The sequence below is a fragment of the Syzygium oleosum genome, unplaced genomic scaffold (genome assembly GCF_021117445.2).
Source record: "Syzygium oleosum isolate NSW1041296 unplaced genomic scaffold, Sole_v2.1 Sole_v2.09, whole genome shotgun sequence".
NCBI lineage: Eukaryota > Viridiplantae > Streptophyta > Magnoliopsida > Myrtales > Myrtaceae > Syzygium > Syzygium oleosum.
The window spans coordinates 1943613-1960996 of record NW_026607493.1 but is presented as its reverse complement, the minus strand read 5'-3'; the positions used below and the strand labels follow the sequence as shown (position 1 = coordinate 1960996).

General features: G+C 40.9%; 2 protein-coding genes across 2 annotated transcripts; both read right to left on the bottom strand.

Moving 5' to 3' along the window:
• Positions 1-1751: 1751 nt before the first annotated feature.
• On the bottom strand, positions 1752-3752 carry LOC130138917 (uncharacterized). Its single transcript, XM_056314503.1, has 5 exons — positions 3534-3752; positions 3062-3391; positions 2602-2907; positions 2283-2443; positions 1752-2091 (listed from the first exon to the last, which is right to left on the bottom strand). Exons 1-5 carry the CDS (start codon positions 3750-3752, stop codon positions 1752-1754), a joined length of 1356 nt encoding a protein of 451 aa, XP_056170478.1.
• Positions 3753-15417: 11665 nt separating this feature from the next.
• Positions 15418-16838, bottom strand: LOC130138880 (MDIS1-interacting receptor like kinase 2-like). The gene is made up of 2 exons (XM_056314358.1): positions 16418-16838; positions 15418-16012 (listed from the first exon to the last, which is right to left on the bottom strand). The coding sequence occupies exons 1-2, from the start codon at positions 16698-16700 to the stop codon at positions 15609-15611; spliced, it is 687 nt and encodes a 228-aa protein (XP_056170333.1). The 5' UTR covers positions 16701-16838; the 3' UTR covers positions 15418-15608.
• Positions 16839-17384: the final 546 nt, after the last annotated feature.

The following is a 17384-nucleotide window of genomic DNA, read 5'->3' as shown; positions in this document are numbered from 1 at the left end:
AGTAAATCAATCGACCTACTAACCTTTGGTATTTCTCTTTATTAGTAGGCGTTTGATCAGGGTACTCTCCAAGCTTACAGTTTTGTACCATAGGAGTGTCTGCAGGCTTACAATCTAGCATGCCAACTTCGGTCAAAAGATCAAGAACATACTTCCGCTGAGAAAAGTAAATCCCTTCCTTCGACCTAGCAACCTCGATTCCCAGGAAATATTTCAAACCTCCCAAGTTCTTCATCTCAAACTCCCTTGATAATAATTTTTGCAGTCTCATAATCTCTGCACTATCATTGCTTGTAATAATCATGTCGTCTACATATATGATAAGAGCTGTCATTCTTCCTTGAGCACCTTTTAAGAACAATGTATGATCTGAGTTACTTTGGGAGTATCCATACCCTTTCATAGCTGAGCTAAAGCGACCAAACCATGCACGAGGGGACTGCTTCAACCCATACAATGATCTTTCCAGCTTACAGACCATGTTTGGCTTATCTGCACATCTGTATCCAGGTGGAAGCTCCATATAGATCTCCTCCTCTAAATCTCCATGAAGAAAGCATTCTTCACATCAAATTGATGCAAAGGCCAGTCCAAGTTTGCAGCCAGAGATAACAACACTCTTATAGTGTCTAACTTTGCAACCTGGAGAGAATGTTTCCCGATAATCCACCCCATAAGTCTCGTGTATACCCTTTAGCTACCGGTCGCGCCTTATACCTCTCAATAGTGCCGTCCGCCTTATGTTTGACTGTGAACACCCACCTACATCCAACCGGCTTTTTATCCTTTGGTAGTTCCACAAGTTTCCAAGTTCGATTTTTCTCCAACGCCTCCATCTCTGCCTCCATCGCTTGAAGCCATTTCGGATCCTTCATGGCTTCTTCAACCCTGTTTGGAACTTGAACTGAGGAAATCGTACACACGAAGGCTTGTAGTGGTGTGGACAGCCTCTTGGCAGACACATAGTCTGCAATAGGGTATCGAGACCGGCGGTCCTCTACATCCGGAGAATATCGATTCGGCAGTTTACCCCTATTATGCCTATCGGGTAGCTTATAACCAGTAAGCACATCAGTATCTTCAAAAGAATCAAGTACAGTAGAAGTACTTACCTCAGGTACATTCTCAAGAGCTTGGAATGGTACTAAAGAGGGCGAAGAGGGCGAAGACAAGGAGGGCTGTTGACAGTTGCAGCTGTGCATCTGTTGACAGTTGCAGCTGTGCATCTGTTGACACCTGTTCGGACCCATGCCGTAATTTAGTGTTGTCTGGTCGTGCATCCTCAGAATCATGCGGCAGTAGCTCAAAATCTTCAGCCTCAGCAGCCTCAGAATCACGTGCAACCTCAAAATCACGTGCGCACCCATCCGTCGCTCCTGCAATTCCTACCTCCCACCAATGTCTGGTTCTACAACTAGTCTCCCCCTGAACAAGACACTGGGGGGAAGGAAAATAGGACTCCGTCTCAATAAATGTTTCATTCATGGTGACATACATGCGCTTCTCGGCAAGATCATAACACCGATACCCTTTCTGAGAAGGGCCATAACCAAGAAACACACATTTGACTGCACAAGGGTCAAGTTTGGTCCGCTGATTTTTGTGAAGATGGACATAAGCGACACACCCAAACACCTTAGGAGGCAATGTAAGAACCGAAGGAAGAGACACATGGGCAGCAAGTGCTTGCATTGGCGTACGATAGCTCAGAATGCGGGAAGGCATGCGATTCAACAAATAAGCAGCTGTGACTACGGCAGAATCCCAAAAACGATGGGGAACATGGCTACCCTCCAAGAGTGCTCGAGTGGTTCAAGAAGATGGCGATTCTTGCGCTCAGCAACACCATTCTGCTGAGGAGTTTGAGGGCAAGAAGTTTCATGTATCAAACCATGTTCTTGAAAATAAGTTGCAAGAGGTTTACTTAAGTATTCGCCACCATTATCAGACCTGAGAACCTGAAGTTTGGCCCCAAACTGAGTCTGAATCATACAGTGAAAAGTCCGAAAGATAGCTTCAGCCTCATTCTTATGTTTCATCAAATATAGCCAAGTCATACGTGCGCAATCATCAACAAAGATGATAAACCATCTAAACCCAGATACAGTAGTAATAGGAGACGCACCCCATACATCAGAATGATTAAGGAAAAAGGAGCAGAACTTATATTCAAACTGGGAGGAAAACAAGTGCGATGGCTCTTTGCCAAAATACATGTATCACACTGAAAACTAGAGTTCGATAGATCATGAAATAACTTGGGAAACAAATGCCGTAAATACCCAAAAGATGGGTGACCTAACTGACGGTGCCATAACCAAAGTTCCTTCTCTTGAGCTAACTGTCCACGAGAATGATAGGTCCGTCCAGAAGTAATTTCATCCACGAAATACAGCCCCTCCCTCTTAGTACCACGCCCAATAATCTCCTTCGTGAGAATGTCCTGAAACAGGCAAAAATCAGGGTACATAAGCACAACACAGTTCAACTCACTAGTAAGCTGTCCAACTGATAACAGACGATTAGACAATGAAGGAACAAGCAAGGTATGAGATAGAGAGAGAGAGAAGGCGTGACAGACACACGCCCAGCAGCCGTCACAGGAAAGCTATATCCATTAGCATTGTAAATATGATCTCGACGTGGTGTAGTAGATGTAAGAAGATCACCAGATTCCGGAGTCATATGATCTGTAGCGCCAGAATCAATTATCCACCCATGATGACCATCACCATGTCCATTAGCAAAGACAAACCCACAATTACCTTCAAGAGATTCGGCATTAGCAGATTCAGTCTCCATGGGAATTAATGACAAGCCGCTAGTCACTAAGGAGGCTTGCCCTCCATTCCGCCCTTTTTGGGAGCCCTGTTTCTTCTTCTTGGTCTCGAAAATCATCCCACCAATCTGGATAACCATGCAAGTTTAAAACAAGATGCTTGCTATATGTTTAGGATTCCCACAAAGTGAGAGCATCCCTCGATTGAATTGGCATACCAGGTTTAGGGCGAGGTCCCCGGGCAGAAAGCACTAACTGATCACCCTTGCCCCGCTGTGACACCATGGCGGAACCAGAGGTGACCTCGACAGGAGTGGAGAGCACGACAGATTGGCGCATATCCTCTCGCCTGACTCGGGCATAAGCTTGCTCAATAGTGGGAAACGGATCCATCTTCATAACATCAGCACGAACATTATCCAGGCGGTCATCGAGACCATCCAAAAAAGTATAAACTCGATCTTCATGAACAATGGCATTGTACCTCAGAATATCGGCCGGACATTGCATAGGATTAGGACGGCGGAAATCAATCTCACGCCAGAGCCCTTGAAGATCATTGTAATATTTCTCGATGGGTCCACCGCCTTGCTTCAATCGAGAAACCTGCCTCTTAATATCATAGATTTGGGAGGTGTCAGATCCATCCAAAAAGGTCGTTGCCACAGCATCCCATACGGCTCTGGCAGTAGGAAAACCGAATAAAGTTTGGTATCAAGGCTGGGTCTATAGAATTGATAAGCCAACCTTTCACCGTAGAATCATCGGTCTTCCATTGTCTAAAAGATGGATCTGTAGGAGGGGGCTCAGGAGAATCACCATTCAAATAACCCAGTTTGTCTTTGCCCGAGACATACATCTCAACAACCTGGGACCATACGCCATAATTTTTGCCATCAAGCTTGACAGCAATCGGTGCAACAGGAGGTTCAACGCGCGGCAGCGCGGCTCGCTGGGTCAAGAGCCGCTTCATCGCAACGGTCGGTCTCGCCGGGATGGCAAGTAGCAGCAGGCGCTAGCATCCGCTTGGTCGGATTGTAACACTCGACTGTTCGTCGGCCATGAGATCAGATTCGCAAACTGAATTGCGATGAAGAAGATCGGGAAAGACGCACGTCGGCGCCGTAGTCGATGATTGACGTACAGTACCCCAAGGATCAAACCCTAGGGCTTTGATACCATGTAGGAAAAGACTCTCCTTTTTCTATTCAATGAATATATTTTATGTACATTTACAATGCTCAATCCTGTTATATATATAGGACATATGACAACCCTAATTAGGAGATATACAATAGGAAGGATTCTATACTAGGAAGAAATCTATACAATAAAAATGCCTAACAAATAGGCTAAAATAGCTCACGACCACACTTGAAAGTCGTATATGATGTAACCCTTTATGGTCCGCAAGTTTTGATTGACAACTGGAGCTTTCATAAGAGGTTAAATCGCGTAATTTCCCACGAAAATTCAGCTGAATGGCACTATAAGCCTCAAATTTTTTGAAACAAAACTCTTAATTCTTTGAAACAAAAACAAATGCTTGCTAACCAAGCCGAATTATTCGTCTCATCTTCTTGACCGCTATCATCATTCCATCAATCAAATAGCCTTCAGTATGAACTCCATCCTTTTGGAAAGAGACTGTAAAAAGAAGAAAAACATAAGCACGTTTTTACTAAAAAAATATATATGTATTGTTAAATTCCTCCTAAAATCAATATCAAGCATCAGTTATTTTCTTGCGACCAAAATCAAGGGAAACTGAATTTTCTTGTTCTCATGGAGCTTACTTGTATTTCAATTTCTAAACCATTAAAAAAATGTTCTACCGTTGTATATTAATGGTTTACGATATAAAGAATACCCACCATTTACAAGTGGCAGTGCAATTTCTTATATATGAACTTTTATTGCTCAAATAATATCACTTGAATTTGATATATTTATATTAAACAGAAGGATCTCATCCCTTGGAAACGAGAGCCCATCTCTTATGAATTCAAATGTGCGGCCACAACAGCACCATCAAAAATTAAGATAACTGCACCATTATGCTAGCCAAACTGTTCTGTAAAAAATGAGTATGAGTATGAGTAATTTTTATTTTGAGTGGAAATTTCAATAGTTTTTCCCTTTTTAGCTAATGGGTAGTTTGTCCATTTAAAAAGTAATGTGTAGTTTTCTAGACCGTTTTATGATTTTAATCTTTGAATAAATTATGGATGACAAAAATATTTAAAGTTTTCATATAGATTACCATAGACACAAAAATCTGACCCAAAAAAAAAGTACACGCTAAAAAGGATATCTCTCCCTTAAAAGATGATATGGATATGAATAGATAAAAATCAATCTTATCAATACATCGGTCGTCTCCCGAGCATGAATAATGTAGTAGATCAACTTAGAGAAGATTTGGGTGATGGGCACCGCAAGTAGACTCCACCGAGATAAGCCTGAAAAGAACAAACAGGGAAGAAAAGGACTCAATAGCATAATCAAATTAACCTTGTTCCCTATTTAACTAATGAATTATGTTGCAATATGCCCATAGGCAATAACAATAGAAGACGTGGTTGTCTTCGTCCAACTCTGCTCTTTTTACGTTGTTCTCATTTCAAGAACTAACAAAGTGATTGCTTGCTGGAAATACCTGAAGAACGCGTGAAATGAAAACCACTACTCTGCTGTTCGACTCCAGCAGAAATTGTCGCTGCTTCGTAAATCAGAAACCAAAGCTCCTTCAAGTTCCAAGTTTTTCATTGTGAAAGATGAATAAAAGGAGCATCGTTTAAATATCAAGCTGAAAAATGCAAGAGAGGAACGAATGCCTTAAGCCAGTCAAGAAAAGCCAACATGCATTCATCTCAACAGATACTACTGAAAACCCGTGTGATTGCCAATGGTTTATTTCTACATCATCCATTGTAAAATTTATCCCGTTACGGCATAGAGGAAGTATGTCTTCTCTAGACAATCTCATATAAGGTAACCTGGCAACAAAAAAGTTGTATATGAATTGATCCCTAACCAAGCATAACTTGTGCCAAGCTACTTGACCCTTGTCCTGTTCGGAGTTTTTGGACCTCTGGGATTAGTCACACATTTATAGCAGAAGCAAGACTGAAAAGTAATACACTGAAGTTATTGAAGCAACAGAGTGAGATGGAAAAACATGCAGGTGAGCTCCGGAGGATGGAATTACCACAATCATAAATGAACGAAAGAGAAGCCAATAAACAGTCTTCAGCACAAACACTATCAAGTGCAATCTAGTCTTAGCCCTTTTGGGATAGTCTTTTTATGCACAAGTCTCAAGTGCAGTATAGATTAGAAGCCCTTGCATGTCCTGCACATATTTATGCGAACATAATGTCCAGAAGATAAATTCGATTATAATTGTTGCGACCCGCCAAAATTTTCATCTCAGGAGGGAAAATGGCGTAACCTGGTACGCGCTAAGTCTAGGTCTATGACTTAACTTGAGCTCTCCCAAACCCATACGCGCAACAAAAAAATCACAAAGCGCTGGACGGTGGCGTTGACCCAGGTGGGATCTTTGGATCCGAACCGGTGGAAATAAAAAAATCCCAGCCCATAAAAAGGCTGGTCCGGGTCGAGGAGGGCCTGCAGACCGGTCCGACCGGCACTGCAAGCCCAGTCCAACTCGGTTCCCGCATGACTCAAGCACGCGAGGCCCTCAGCGAGGCTAGATTCGGCATCTTGCCAGCTGACCCAGGCCAACTCTGGCCTGGCTCTTGCTCCTAGAGGTCACCCTAAGGCCTTCTCAGGCTATTTAACTCGCCGTCCGACCATCTGCTCGCCGGCTGGCGACCAAAACCAACACAGCCTCACCGAGGCATTTCATTGAACACTTGGTGCTCATGGCCAAAAACAAGGAACACTGACCTGTTTAGGGGATCCGGCCTGCTCCGACAGCTGCGACTCACCTCCGACGGTGACGTGTGGCCTGAGAACGAGGTTGGTATGGGCTAGGATTCGCACGGAACGGCTGGCGCGAATCCCGGCCTACGTGCAAGCAAAAATAGGGTAGAACAGGGGAAATAGAGAGCCGAGAAAAAACTCACCGGTCGGAGCTGCTTCTGGTGGGATCGCCGGTCACGTAGACTCAACGGGGAGACTTCCTTTGGCTTTTTTCTTCAACCTAAGAGCCAAAGTTCAAAACTTTCTCACTCGATCTCACCCTTTTTCTTCTCTCTCTCTGCTCTGTTTTCCGTCTTTCTGTGGCCGACCGTCTCTCTCCTCTTTTCTGGTCTTTTATGGTCGATGACCACTTGCTTCTGCTCCATTAACTCTTCATTCAATGGCCTACACCGGCCTGCTTCTGCATCCTTGACTTTTGCTGGCGTTTTAGGCCGGTGCATAGAGGGGTGCTCTGCTCCTTTGCCTCTTGGTGTTCACGGCAATGGGGAGGAGAAGAGGAGAGAGGGAGAGGGGCCGGGCTGAGCGGGGAAGGAGTAGTTGGGCCGTGCTGTCGGCTGCGCGAGGGAGAGAGAGACAGAGAGTCGAGTCTGTGGTCGCGTGAGGGAGAGAGAGACAGAGAGAAGAGTCGGCTCGCGCGAGGAAGGAGGAGGAAAGGCTGAGCTGGGTCCGGCCGGGCCCAGTCCCGCGGGCGCGAGCGTGGAGAAAAGAAGAAGGGGTCGGGTCGGGCCGGCCTTGGCCCGGCCTGATCTGATTTTTTTTAATTAATTTTTTTAATTAAAAGAGGAAAAATATATTCTAATATTGTAAAATGAACCTAATGTATATATGCAATGCAATTGAAACTAAATAATTTTTTTTGGTTTAGGAATTAAGGGCATTAACACCTAAATTTTGTGTAATTAATTTTGGGCAATTAAAAATAGGTGTCAACAATAATCTTTTCCAAATTTGACTCCAGAAAGACCGACCACAGGAACAGCAGCAGCAGCGACAGCAACTAAGCCGGCTAAGTGGGATTGGGCATATGAATCATATTTTAAGCCATTGCACTCAATAAGTCAAAGAGCAATAGGATTAAGAAATGTAGAGCATAGCTACAGGTGACTCAAAACCAAACCAACCAATACCATTTTTTTTTCACATATCAGATGCACAACAAATATACCATTCTTTGCATTCAAGCAACCTCAGCTTATTACTTATCCAAAAAAAAAACATCCTCACCTTATGTAATGATGACAATTGCAATTTCAATCTCAAGAAGAAAAGAACTTAAGGAAAACACGTTTGGCAGCAATTTTGGCATAACATCCCAGTTTTTGTGAGTAAACTTTGAAGCTTAATAGCTGTCAATAGAGACATTAGCATTAGGGGTAAAACTAGAGATGCAATGACACCGTAATCCCTTAAAATATATAATCGACAAAAAAACAGCACATATTTACCTCATCTCCAACTCAAGTGGTTGCGCAAGCCAAACATGTCTCTGGAACTCAATATATAGCAATGAAGCAAGTTCGGTCGACTGCATAATCAATTTCATGCTGAAGTGTAGACAATGACTAAAAACAAATATAATGCATAAAGTATTCACATGCCCTGCAAACCATATTTTCCGCAAGAAGCATCCACATCTATAAGTGCACATACGCACAAAAGCAAGGTACGGCAAGTCCAGAATCATCTGTCTTTGATAAAAGCAAAGACCTCATCTTCGAATTCTAACGAGGCTAAGGACTAGTGTTTCTAAAATCAATTTGATATAATAGGAACTGCTTAATAAAGTCAATGAACCAACATCTATCTACGAAGAAATAAAGAGTCCAAAGCACACTATAAAACTTCTATTCAGTAACAAATAAGGACTCTTAATTTCTTCTTGGTTATGATAGGCCATTCTAAACCTTTGTACTTTGACATACTTTAGAAAGTCCAATTTTACTAAGGTTTGCTCTTCGAGACGATAGATCTACGAAAATTTTGGTGTGCATCGCCAGTAATAAAGAAAATGTAATATACGTTCCTAGTAATGACCGATCGTCATGCGGATTTGTAAATGCTCGTGCTGACAATGTAGATTCATTTTTATGAGGTCTTATTCATTGGATATGACGACCTGTCCTAAACCTTCAAAAAACATGGTGCTGCATTCGAAAATCCAAATGCCAATCTGTTTACCTGTGCAAGCTGTAGTAATGGAAAAAGTCTAATTGATGCCATTTTGATGTCGTAAATATAATAGGTGAGTGGCCCGGTGAACAGAGTCTCCATGGGTACGAATTTCTTTATTGACCGTTAAATTACGTATGTATGTACAAGGACCAGTCCATTGGCATGTCCATACAGCAAGGTGTAGTCCAAGGAATCCATTCTGGTTATCTGTGTGGGCGTGTGCTTCTAGTTTTCCAGTTAGATTACAGCAGGTAGAACGTCTCGTCTCGCCATGAGCACGGTTGGCTCGACGGAGCCGTTGCGAGGCCCCTGATATGATTCGTAGGGGAAAGACCAGTGAAGTAGGGGACGGCGACAGGCTTCCCCCTTTCATCCAGTGTTTTATGTTACTAATACACACGCCAACCTCGAATGACCACGCTTGAATAATTTCGTTAATTATAATTTCCGAAAAACATCAGTAATTCATTCTTCAAATATGCAGTAATTCATTTTTCACTATGCTTTGAAAGAAAACAATTAAGTTTCTAGAACATTTTAGTCGCAGAGGTTTCAAAGTCATTATCCTTACTCTTCTTGGGACAAAAAACCTAAAATTCTTAATGGCAGATAGTGTGTGTTGAGAAAAGAACAAGTTTTCTTAATGAATAATGCACGTATAAAAAAATACGGTAGTATAGTTTTGCTATTTCAAGTTTTATTGAATTGGTGTCCATGCCATAGTTCATTCAAATTAATTAATGCAAGGATGACAATAAACATGTGAAAACATATTAGGGGATCTAATTGGACCAACTGAAAGTTCTCGGAAGACATTACACATTAGTCAAAACTGATTTAAATGAAAAAATTGAAAATTCAAGTATGACACTACAAATCGATAAAAGTTCACAAACTGCTAGTACCAATTGACAGGAGCTGTTGACACGGAATTTGATTGTAGAGAAGTCCGATAATGTAAGTCAATTAACTGCGTAACTTAATCGCCGTGTTGGTGTTGGTCAAATATGTGAAAAGGCAAAGAGTTTTATTTCGTAAACGAGCATCTGTATTTGATGGAGAGATGCTAGGGCCCTTCGCGTTTTTGGTATAAATATAGATGGGTTGTTTTCTATCTTTCATGCCTTTATATACTCTGCAAGCGTAATATCCGAAATTTTAACACCGAGTGGCACGTTGACGTTTATTTGAGGTCATACGTGGGTATGATGATAAGTGTCCGAGTACATAATTGAATGAGATAGAAATTAATTTTTATCGATGTAAGTCCTAAATAAACTCGTTTGGAAAATTGCATAAGTGGCACATCTCCAATAACGAGGAGTTATGAAATATGTAGTCACCTTCATGAAGCGAACATGCAAAGGCAACGGGGGCGATAATGAGTGCGGAGCCAAAGAGGGATGGTGCTGAAACCAGCTCCAGCCTTTGACAGGTTTGACAACAACGAAAATGGTAAAGATACACTCACAGTCAGGTTAATTTTCTCATTACCCAAGATAATGAAATGGCCTTAAGTAAACCTCAATTTAGAATGGCTCAAAGATTCTAATTTGACGTTTGATGGCTCCATAAGTATGAATGATCAACTTATGTTTATTGAATCTGGAAATTAGGTAGATCCAATTATCGTAAGGAACTGAACCAATTAAAAATTCTGGGATAGCATTGCATATTAGTCAAAAGTGATTTAAGTGAACTAATTAAAAGTTCAAGTATCATACTGCATTTTCATAAAAATTCACAAACAACTAGTATCATTATTTCTTCCAGAAGCAAAAACTACAAGTTCTTTACATTTCGATTAAAAGAAGGCAATAGATGTCGACCCAATGCATTTGCAAATTCACTTCTTGATTGCTCTACAAAATTTTCGAAATAATTGTGAGATGAGATCTCCCGAGAAGCATTCCCATAATTATTTCTAGTTCCACTACTCCAAACAATAAAGATCACACTATTCCTATAACGTTCGAATAGAAGCTTGCTCTGCAGTGAAAATCATAAATCACATGGTTGGGATGAGTGAGAACTAAGAAGATATTCAAAATACCATCGTCATCATTATTATGAACCAAATAAAATAACACATGAAAAGTAAATTCAAAACTTACCATCTCTTAAAAATGCTCCAAATTTCCTGACACTGAGATCGCAAAGTTGCTCTAAGCTAACCGCAGAGAGTGGCATTTCCAAAGGTACTTGAATGCGAAGCTCACGCAAGACTCGTCCCATGGTCGGTCAAAGCCGCGGATCGGCTTGCAAGCACGCAAATGCTAGCTTGGCAATTGAGACCACGTCTTGCGCATCTTAAAGACGAAGTCTAGAAGGCGAGAGACGTTGATCCAACACATCCTTCAACAGCATCGGTGACTCAATTTGGGAAGACGATGAACATTCCCAAGACACATGATCTCCTGGATGCTTTCCCATGATTGTCTCTAATGCGACGACTCCAAAGCTATACACGTCGCACTTTTCGGTAGGAATTGTAGAATAAGCAAGCTCTGCAAGTTGAAAAATCCTATTTTTTTATAACCTCAATCACAAGCTATATTCAAGTTGACAACATTGCTTCCCATTACATGATGATTACAAGTACGAATTTCTACTTAATTTACACTGACAAAACTGATTTGAGCATGGGAGTATATGCTTTGGCAAATTTCAAAGGATTTTGTTTGACGCTTCAAAAACCAGCGTCATTTAGGTAATGCGAACTTAATATCCTTGAAATGGATCAATTATGATGTTTTTCGTCATTAGCCAATTCTTCCTTATTAGGGATATCAGAAGACTTTCCGATCAACATAGAACTTGAAAGCTCTAAATTAGTAAACTAATTTCCGACCAAGAAGAGTGTGAAGAACAAGAAGACACCTGAAGAAGACCGGTTGGACAACAATAAGGAAGAAACCATGATTTGGGGGATGGTTGGTTTTTGGGAGGTGATATTGTTTAGGTCTACATATTATTAACAAGATTGGCGATATACTTACAGATGGAAGATCATTCCTGATGCCTCAATCAAGGTCAATGCCTTTTACAGCAGTACATCGTTTTCCGGCAAATGGGGCCTTCTCATTGACGATATATTGCAAGATAAAATCTTTACATTTTTCTATCTGTTCAGCATGCGCCGTGATGCTTGACCTATATGTCAAGCAAATTTGTAGAGAAGGTGGATTTGAGGGTCGATATTTCAGCTGGCGCAAGTTCAAAATTATACATGGAAGACTTGACGTTAAGATGATTTCTCCTTTGTTCTTTTTTTTTTTGTTTCTTCTTTCCCTTCTCTTTTTAATCTTTCTATTCTTGGTCTCCACCCTACGCTTGACCAGGCCGCTGAGCGCGCCCCAACCGCCGCTCGTTATTGTCGAGCTGTCGCCCACCCATCATCGTCATGAGCCTTCTTCGTACGTCAATCCGTTGGCGACATTAACTCCAGCACCGACGTTAACTTTGAAAAATTTGCTTGCCTATTCGAGTGTCTGCTACGGCTTCATCTCTTTTTCTCACTGCACTGAGCTCGGGACCTATGTTGAAGTCGCGATTTGGGGTAAAGTGAGGGCCGGCCACCTCCGTGGCCACGGTCTCAAAGCTTTGCTCCGTCGATTCACTCGATTTTTGGAGCGACGAAGACAGACCCGTGGACACATTGCTCCGGCAGAGGTTGTGCTCCTTGCACAACCTCAAATCTGTGGCCGCGCAAAGCCGGCAGACTCCATGGCTGAGGCGATGGGGCTCGGCTCCGTCGTTAACGGTGTTGGTCTGCCATTGGTCCACTGCAGGGGACGTCCTGTTCTGTATGGGTATGTTTTGCTTCCGGTTTTGCTTATTTTCTTTTAATTTGCTAAAATATTTCTAGATTTGTGTTTATAATTTGCGAAAGGGTTGTGCTAGTTTCACAAGTGCAATGACCGGGGATCGAGCCTCTTAACAGTATAGTGCTTAAATTTCTAAACTGCCCTTCTCCCTCGTGAGATCGTTCTTTCTTTCACTCATTGATCCATTGGCTTTTTCAAGAACTCTTCAATTTGACAGTAATGAAAGCATTTGAATAGACACAAACCATTTCCGAAAAATGAAATGGGATGTGTTCTTTTTCTCAAAGAGTTGATGCCAGAGAGCGCAAGATGGGAGGTGGTAAAGGGACTCGAAGATGAAGCTGAGTTTGCAAAAATTGATAGCTTGTGAAGCGGTATTTCCCTCAATTGACGATATTAGGCTGTGTATCCAGCCAAAGTGTATGTGGAAATTGAGTGGCCCTTTGATAAATTTCACTATAATTGGTGGCTGTTGAATCTTAATACTAGACGTTCGACCAAAAAAAAATGTTAATATTAGACGAGCCTAGGTAATCAAATTCCATATCTTTTAAGGAATTCTATTTCTTGAGTAATCTAAATCCAATTGTAAGTTTTTTGGTTCTTAAACAAAAAACCCATAGAAGGGTCATCTCGACAATTACTTGTAATTTCTATTCAATTGTTTCACACAGGATATTTCTTTTTATTTTTTCTTTAAGTATTTGAAGTAATGTTTTAATTACTTCCCTCGATGCGCGTTCACGGGGCAAGTAAAAAAGTAACGGTTAGTTATTTTCTGATTTATCGGTCTGTGTGGCAAAGGGTAAAGAAGCAAAAAGTAGCTCGAAAAAGAAACCTCAAAAGACAAAAAAAGATAGTTAATGGCTTTATTCTCCATCAAGTGCGGAGAAGGGGCCACACCTTATCTCTACCCAACCATGGCTTGTGATTTTCTTCTTGCTCAATTCTTGCTCTTACAATATTTAAAAGAAAAGAAAAACGTGAAAGGTAGACTCGTGTAATTTCCCATAAAGATTCAGCAGATGACACTGTAAGCCTCAAAACCTATTTTGGAGTCCCACGCACATATTCACTAGGAGAATTATCAAAAAAGTTTTAAATCCATTGCATTTGTGCTAATTCAATCTCAAGCCTTTTAATTATGCCACTTGAGTCCTAAACTTTTTTTACGTTTAGCCAATTGAGTTCATCCGGCTAATTTTGACTGAAAATCGCTAACGTGGATGCCAACCGTCGTATGTGGCACGGTCGGCGCTGATATAGACATTTTTGTTTCGTAAACAAGTATCCGTGTTTGACTGAGAGATGCTAGGGCCCTTCACGTTTTTGGTATAGATATAGATGGGCTGTTTTCTGTCTATATACAATGCAAGTGTAATATCCGAAAATTTAACACCGAATGGCACGTCGATGCTTAATCGAGGTCTTATGTGGTTGTGATGATAAGTGCACGAATGAGATAGAAATTGATTTTTCATCTACGTAGGACCTAAATAAACTCGTTTGGAAATTGCATAAGCGGCCCGGGTATTTTACAACTTGCGGGCCCAAAGTAACAATAATTGTAGCAATTAGAGTCCTAAAGAAAGAAACTGCAAATTGTTTTTAAATCCAAGTTAAAGTGGCCAGCCAATCTATATGGCACGAAAAATTAGTGGAGAAAAGTGACAAGCGGCAATCCATCAAGTCGTCCTCTTCCCCCTTATACGGCCGTTAGAGAAAACAAGGAAGGAAAAGTGAAACCAAATTTGGATCAGGTTAGAGGGGAGAATCGCTGAATTGCTGCATCCGTGATTTTGGGTGCTGACCTTGGAAATTTCTTCATCGATTCTGTCGCAAAATGATGTGTCTTTGTGTAGTAACTTGGTGGTAGAGGTCTCAAGAAGAGCGAGAGTTCTTGATTTTGTTGAACTTAATTGCTTTTGTTGCTGTCCAGATTTTCAAATTTCGGGAGTAAGTGAAATTTCTTAGCTTAAAGTCTACCAGCAGACAATCATTGAGACGGGAAAGAGAGATGCGCAGAATCCCACATGTCCAACAACGAGGAGTTACGAAAAATTTAGGCACCTTCACGAAGCGAACATGTAGAGGCAATGGTGGCGATAATGAGTGCGGAGCCGAAGAGGGATGATGCTGAAACCAGCTCCAGCTTTTGACAGGTTTGACAACAATTTAAATGGTAAAGATACACAGTCAGGTTAATCTTCTCATTACCCAATTATCATAATGAAATGGGCTTGAAGTAAACGTCAATTTAGAATGGTTCAAAGACACCAAAATTTGACGCTTAATGAAGTGAGAATGGATTCTGTATAAGAAATTATAAAATCTGTCCAGTTTTACTTGTTTAACGGCTCCATAAGTTTGAATGTACAACTTATGCTTTTTGAATATGGAAATTAGTTAGATCTAATTGTAGTATGAAATTGAAACAACTGAAAGTTCCGAGATGGTAATGCTCATATAGTCAAAAGTGATTCAATTGAATAAACTAAAAGTTCACATATTGCACTTTGATAAAATTTCACAGATAACTAGTATCATTATCTCTTCCAGAAGCAAAAACTACATGGGCTTTACATCTAGGGCAATAGATGTCGATCCAATGCATTTTGCAAATTTACTTCCTAATTGCTCTGAAAAAATTCTAAATAATTGTGAAATAAGATCTCTCCAGAAGCTTTCCCATTATTATTTATGGTGCCACGACTCTAAACAATAAACATCGCACTTTTTCTGTAACGTTCAAGGAGAAGCTGGCTTTGCAGTGAAAATCATAAATCACATGGTTGGGATGATTGAGAACTAAGAAGATATTTAAAAGGCAATGGTCATCATTATTTCGAACCAAACAAACTAACAGGTGGAAAGTAAATTCAAAACTCACCATCTACTGCGAATGCTCCAAATTTCCTTACACTAAGATCGCGAAGTTGCTCTAAGTTGACTGCAGAGAGTGGTATTTCCAGGGGTACTTGAACGCGAAGCTCACACGAGACTTGTGCCATGGTCGGTCGAAGCCGCGGATCGGTTTGCAAGCACGCAAATGCTAGCTTGGAGATCGAGACCACGTCTTGTGCCTCTTGAAGCTGAAGTCTAGAAGGTGAGAGACGTTGATCCAACACATCCATCAACAGCATCGGCGACTCAGTTTGGGTAAACAATGAACATTCCCGAAAGACATAATCTCCTGGATGCTTTCCCATGATTGTCTCTAATGCAACGATTCCAAAACTATACACATCGCATTTTTCGGTAGGAATTGTAGAATAAGCCAGCTCTGCAAGTGGAGAAATCATATATTTTTTTAAAAGCTCGATCACAAGCTGTATTCATGTTGACAACATTGCTTCCCAAAACGTGATGATTACAAGTACAAATTTCTATTTAGTCTAAACTTACAAAATTGATTTTGTTTGATGCTTAAAGTACAAGCATCATTTAGGTCAAACAAACTTAATATACTTGAAATGGATCGCTTATGATGTTTTTCCGCATTTTTGCCAACTCTTCCTTATCGGGGAAATCGTTGAAGCTTTCTGATCAACTTTGAACTTGAAAGCTCTAAATTAGTAAACTAATTTCCATAAGAAGATTAAATAACTAAAGAACCTAGTGGTAGTTCGATTATAGAATGGATATCCAAAACTAAATGCCCATCAAAATTCAACAAATGACGAAGTACCTGGAGCAATATACCCAATGGTGCCAGCAATATTAGTCCAATTTGATGAATCTGGCCTCAATAGCCTTGCAGTGCCAAAATCAGAAACATGAGCCTCATAATCGCGATCCAATAGAATGTTATTACTGGTCAAGTCTCGATGAATTAATGGAGGTGAACATTCGTGATGCATATAGGACAATGCATCCGCAACTCCTCGGACCACATTTACCCTCTTGTCCCACTGAAATTCTTTTGCTCTTTCATCCTCGTTCAAAGTTGTTCTCAAGCTTCCTCTTTCCATGTACTCATACACCAAAAAACACCGTTGGACATGAGAGCAGAATCCATAAAATTTCACGATGTTGCGATGGCGTAAGTTTGTTAAGGCTTGAATTTCCCTTTCAAATGGTATCAAATCAACAATCTCACTATCTTCCTGGGATGAAGAGATTTGCTTCACAAAGAATCGTTTGACCTTCGATATCTCGGCTTTATAAACGATTCCATATGCTCCTTCACCCACATAGTACTTGGAGTCAAATCCTTCCGTGGCCTTGACGATTCGGTCATAGAAAACTTTGCCATCATAACTCAAAATTCGAAAAAAATCCAATTCATTTGCCTGCTCATCATTGTCTCTCTTGATAATCCCTCTTCGACGATGATTGACAATTACAAGAATGATCAAGGTGCAAGAGAGAAGGAGAAACCCCAAGAACGAGAGAATGAGGATTATTGTGGTTCTAGCTCCAACGTATCGATTGCGTTTCTTGCTCCCGATAGAATTGCATTTCGGTAAGCCATCAATATTTCCACAGAGCCCTTTGTTATGCTGAATTGCCTCAAATGGAGCCTCATTGAAAGCTTTTACATTTGGGAGAGGACCTTCCAGGTTATTGTAGGATAAATCTACAGAAGTTAAGGCTAACATATCACCAAAAGTATTTGGAATAGAACCGGAAAGGCTATTATGGGAGATATTTAG

What these genes read in the sequence shown, in the direction of transcription:
- LOC130138917 (XM_056314503.1), bottom strand. Translation starts at nt 3,752, where the DNA reads ATGAAGCGGCTCTTGACCCAGCGAGCCGCGCTGCCGCGCGTTGAACCT. An exon ending in GGAAGACCGATGATTCTACG is followed by an intron (nt 3,392 to 3,533) that starts GTGAAAGGTTGG and finishes TATGATATTAAG; the next exon opens with AGGCAGGTTTCTCGATTGAA. An exon ending in CTAATGGATATAGCTTTCCT is followed by an intron (nt 2,444 to 2,601) that starts GTGACGGCTGCT and finishes TGCCTGTTTCAG; the next exon opens with GACATTCTCACGAAGGAGAT.
- LOC130138880 (XM_056314358.1), bottom strand. Translation starts at nt 16,700, where the DNA reads ATGGAAAGAGGAAGCTTGAGAACAACTTTGAACGAGGATGAAAGAGCA. An exon ending in CATTGGGTATATTGCTCCAG is followed by an intron (nt 16,013 to 16,417) that starts GTACTTCGTCAT and finishes CTCCACTTGCAG; the next exon opens with AGCTGGCTTATTCTACAATT.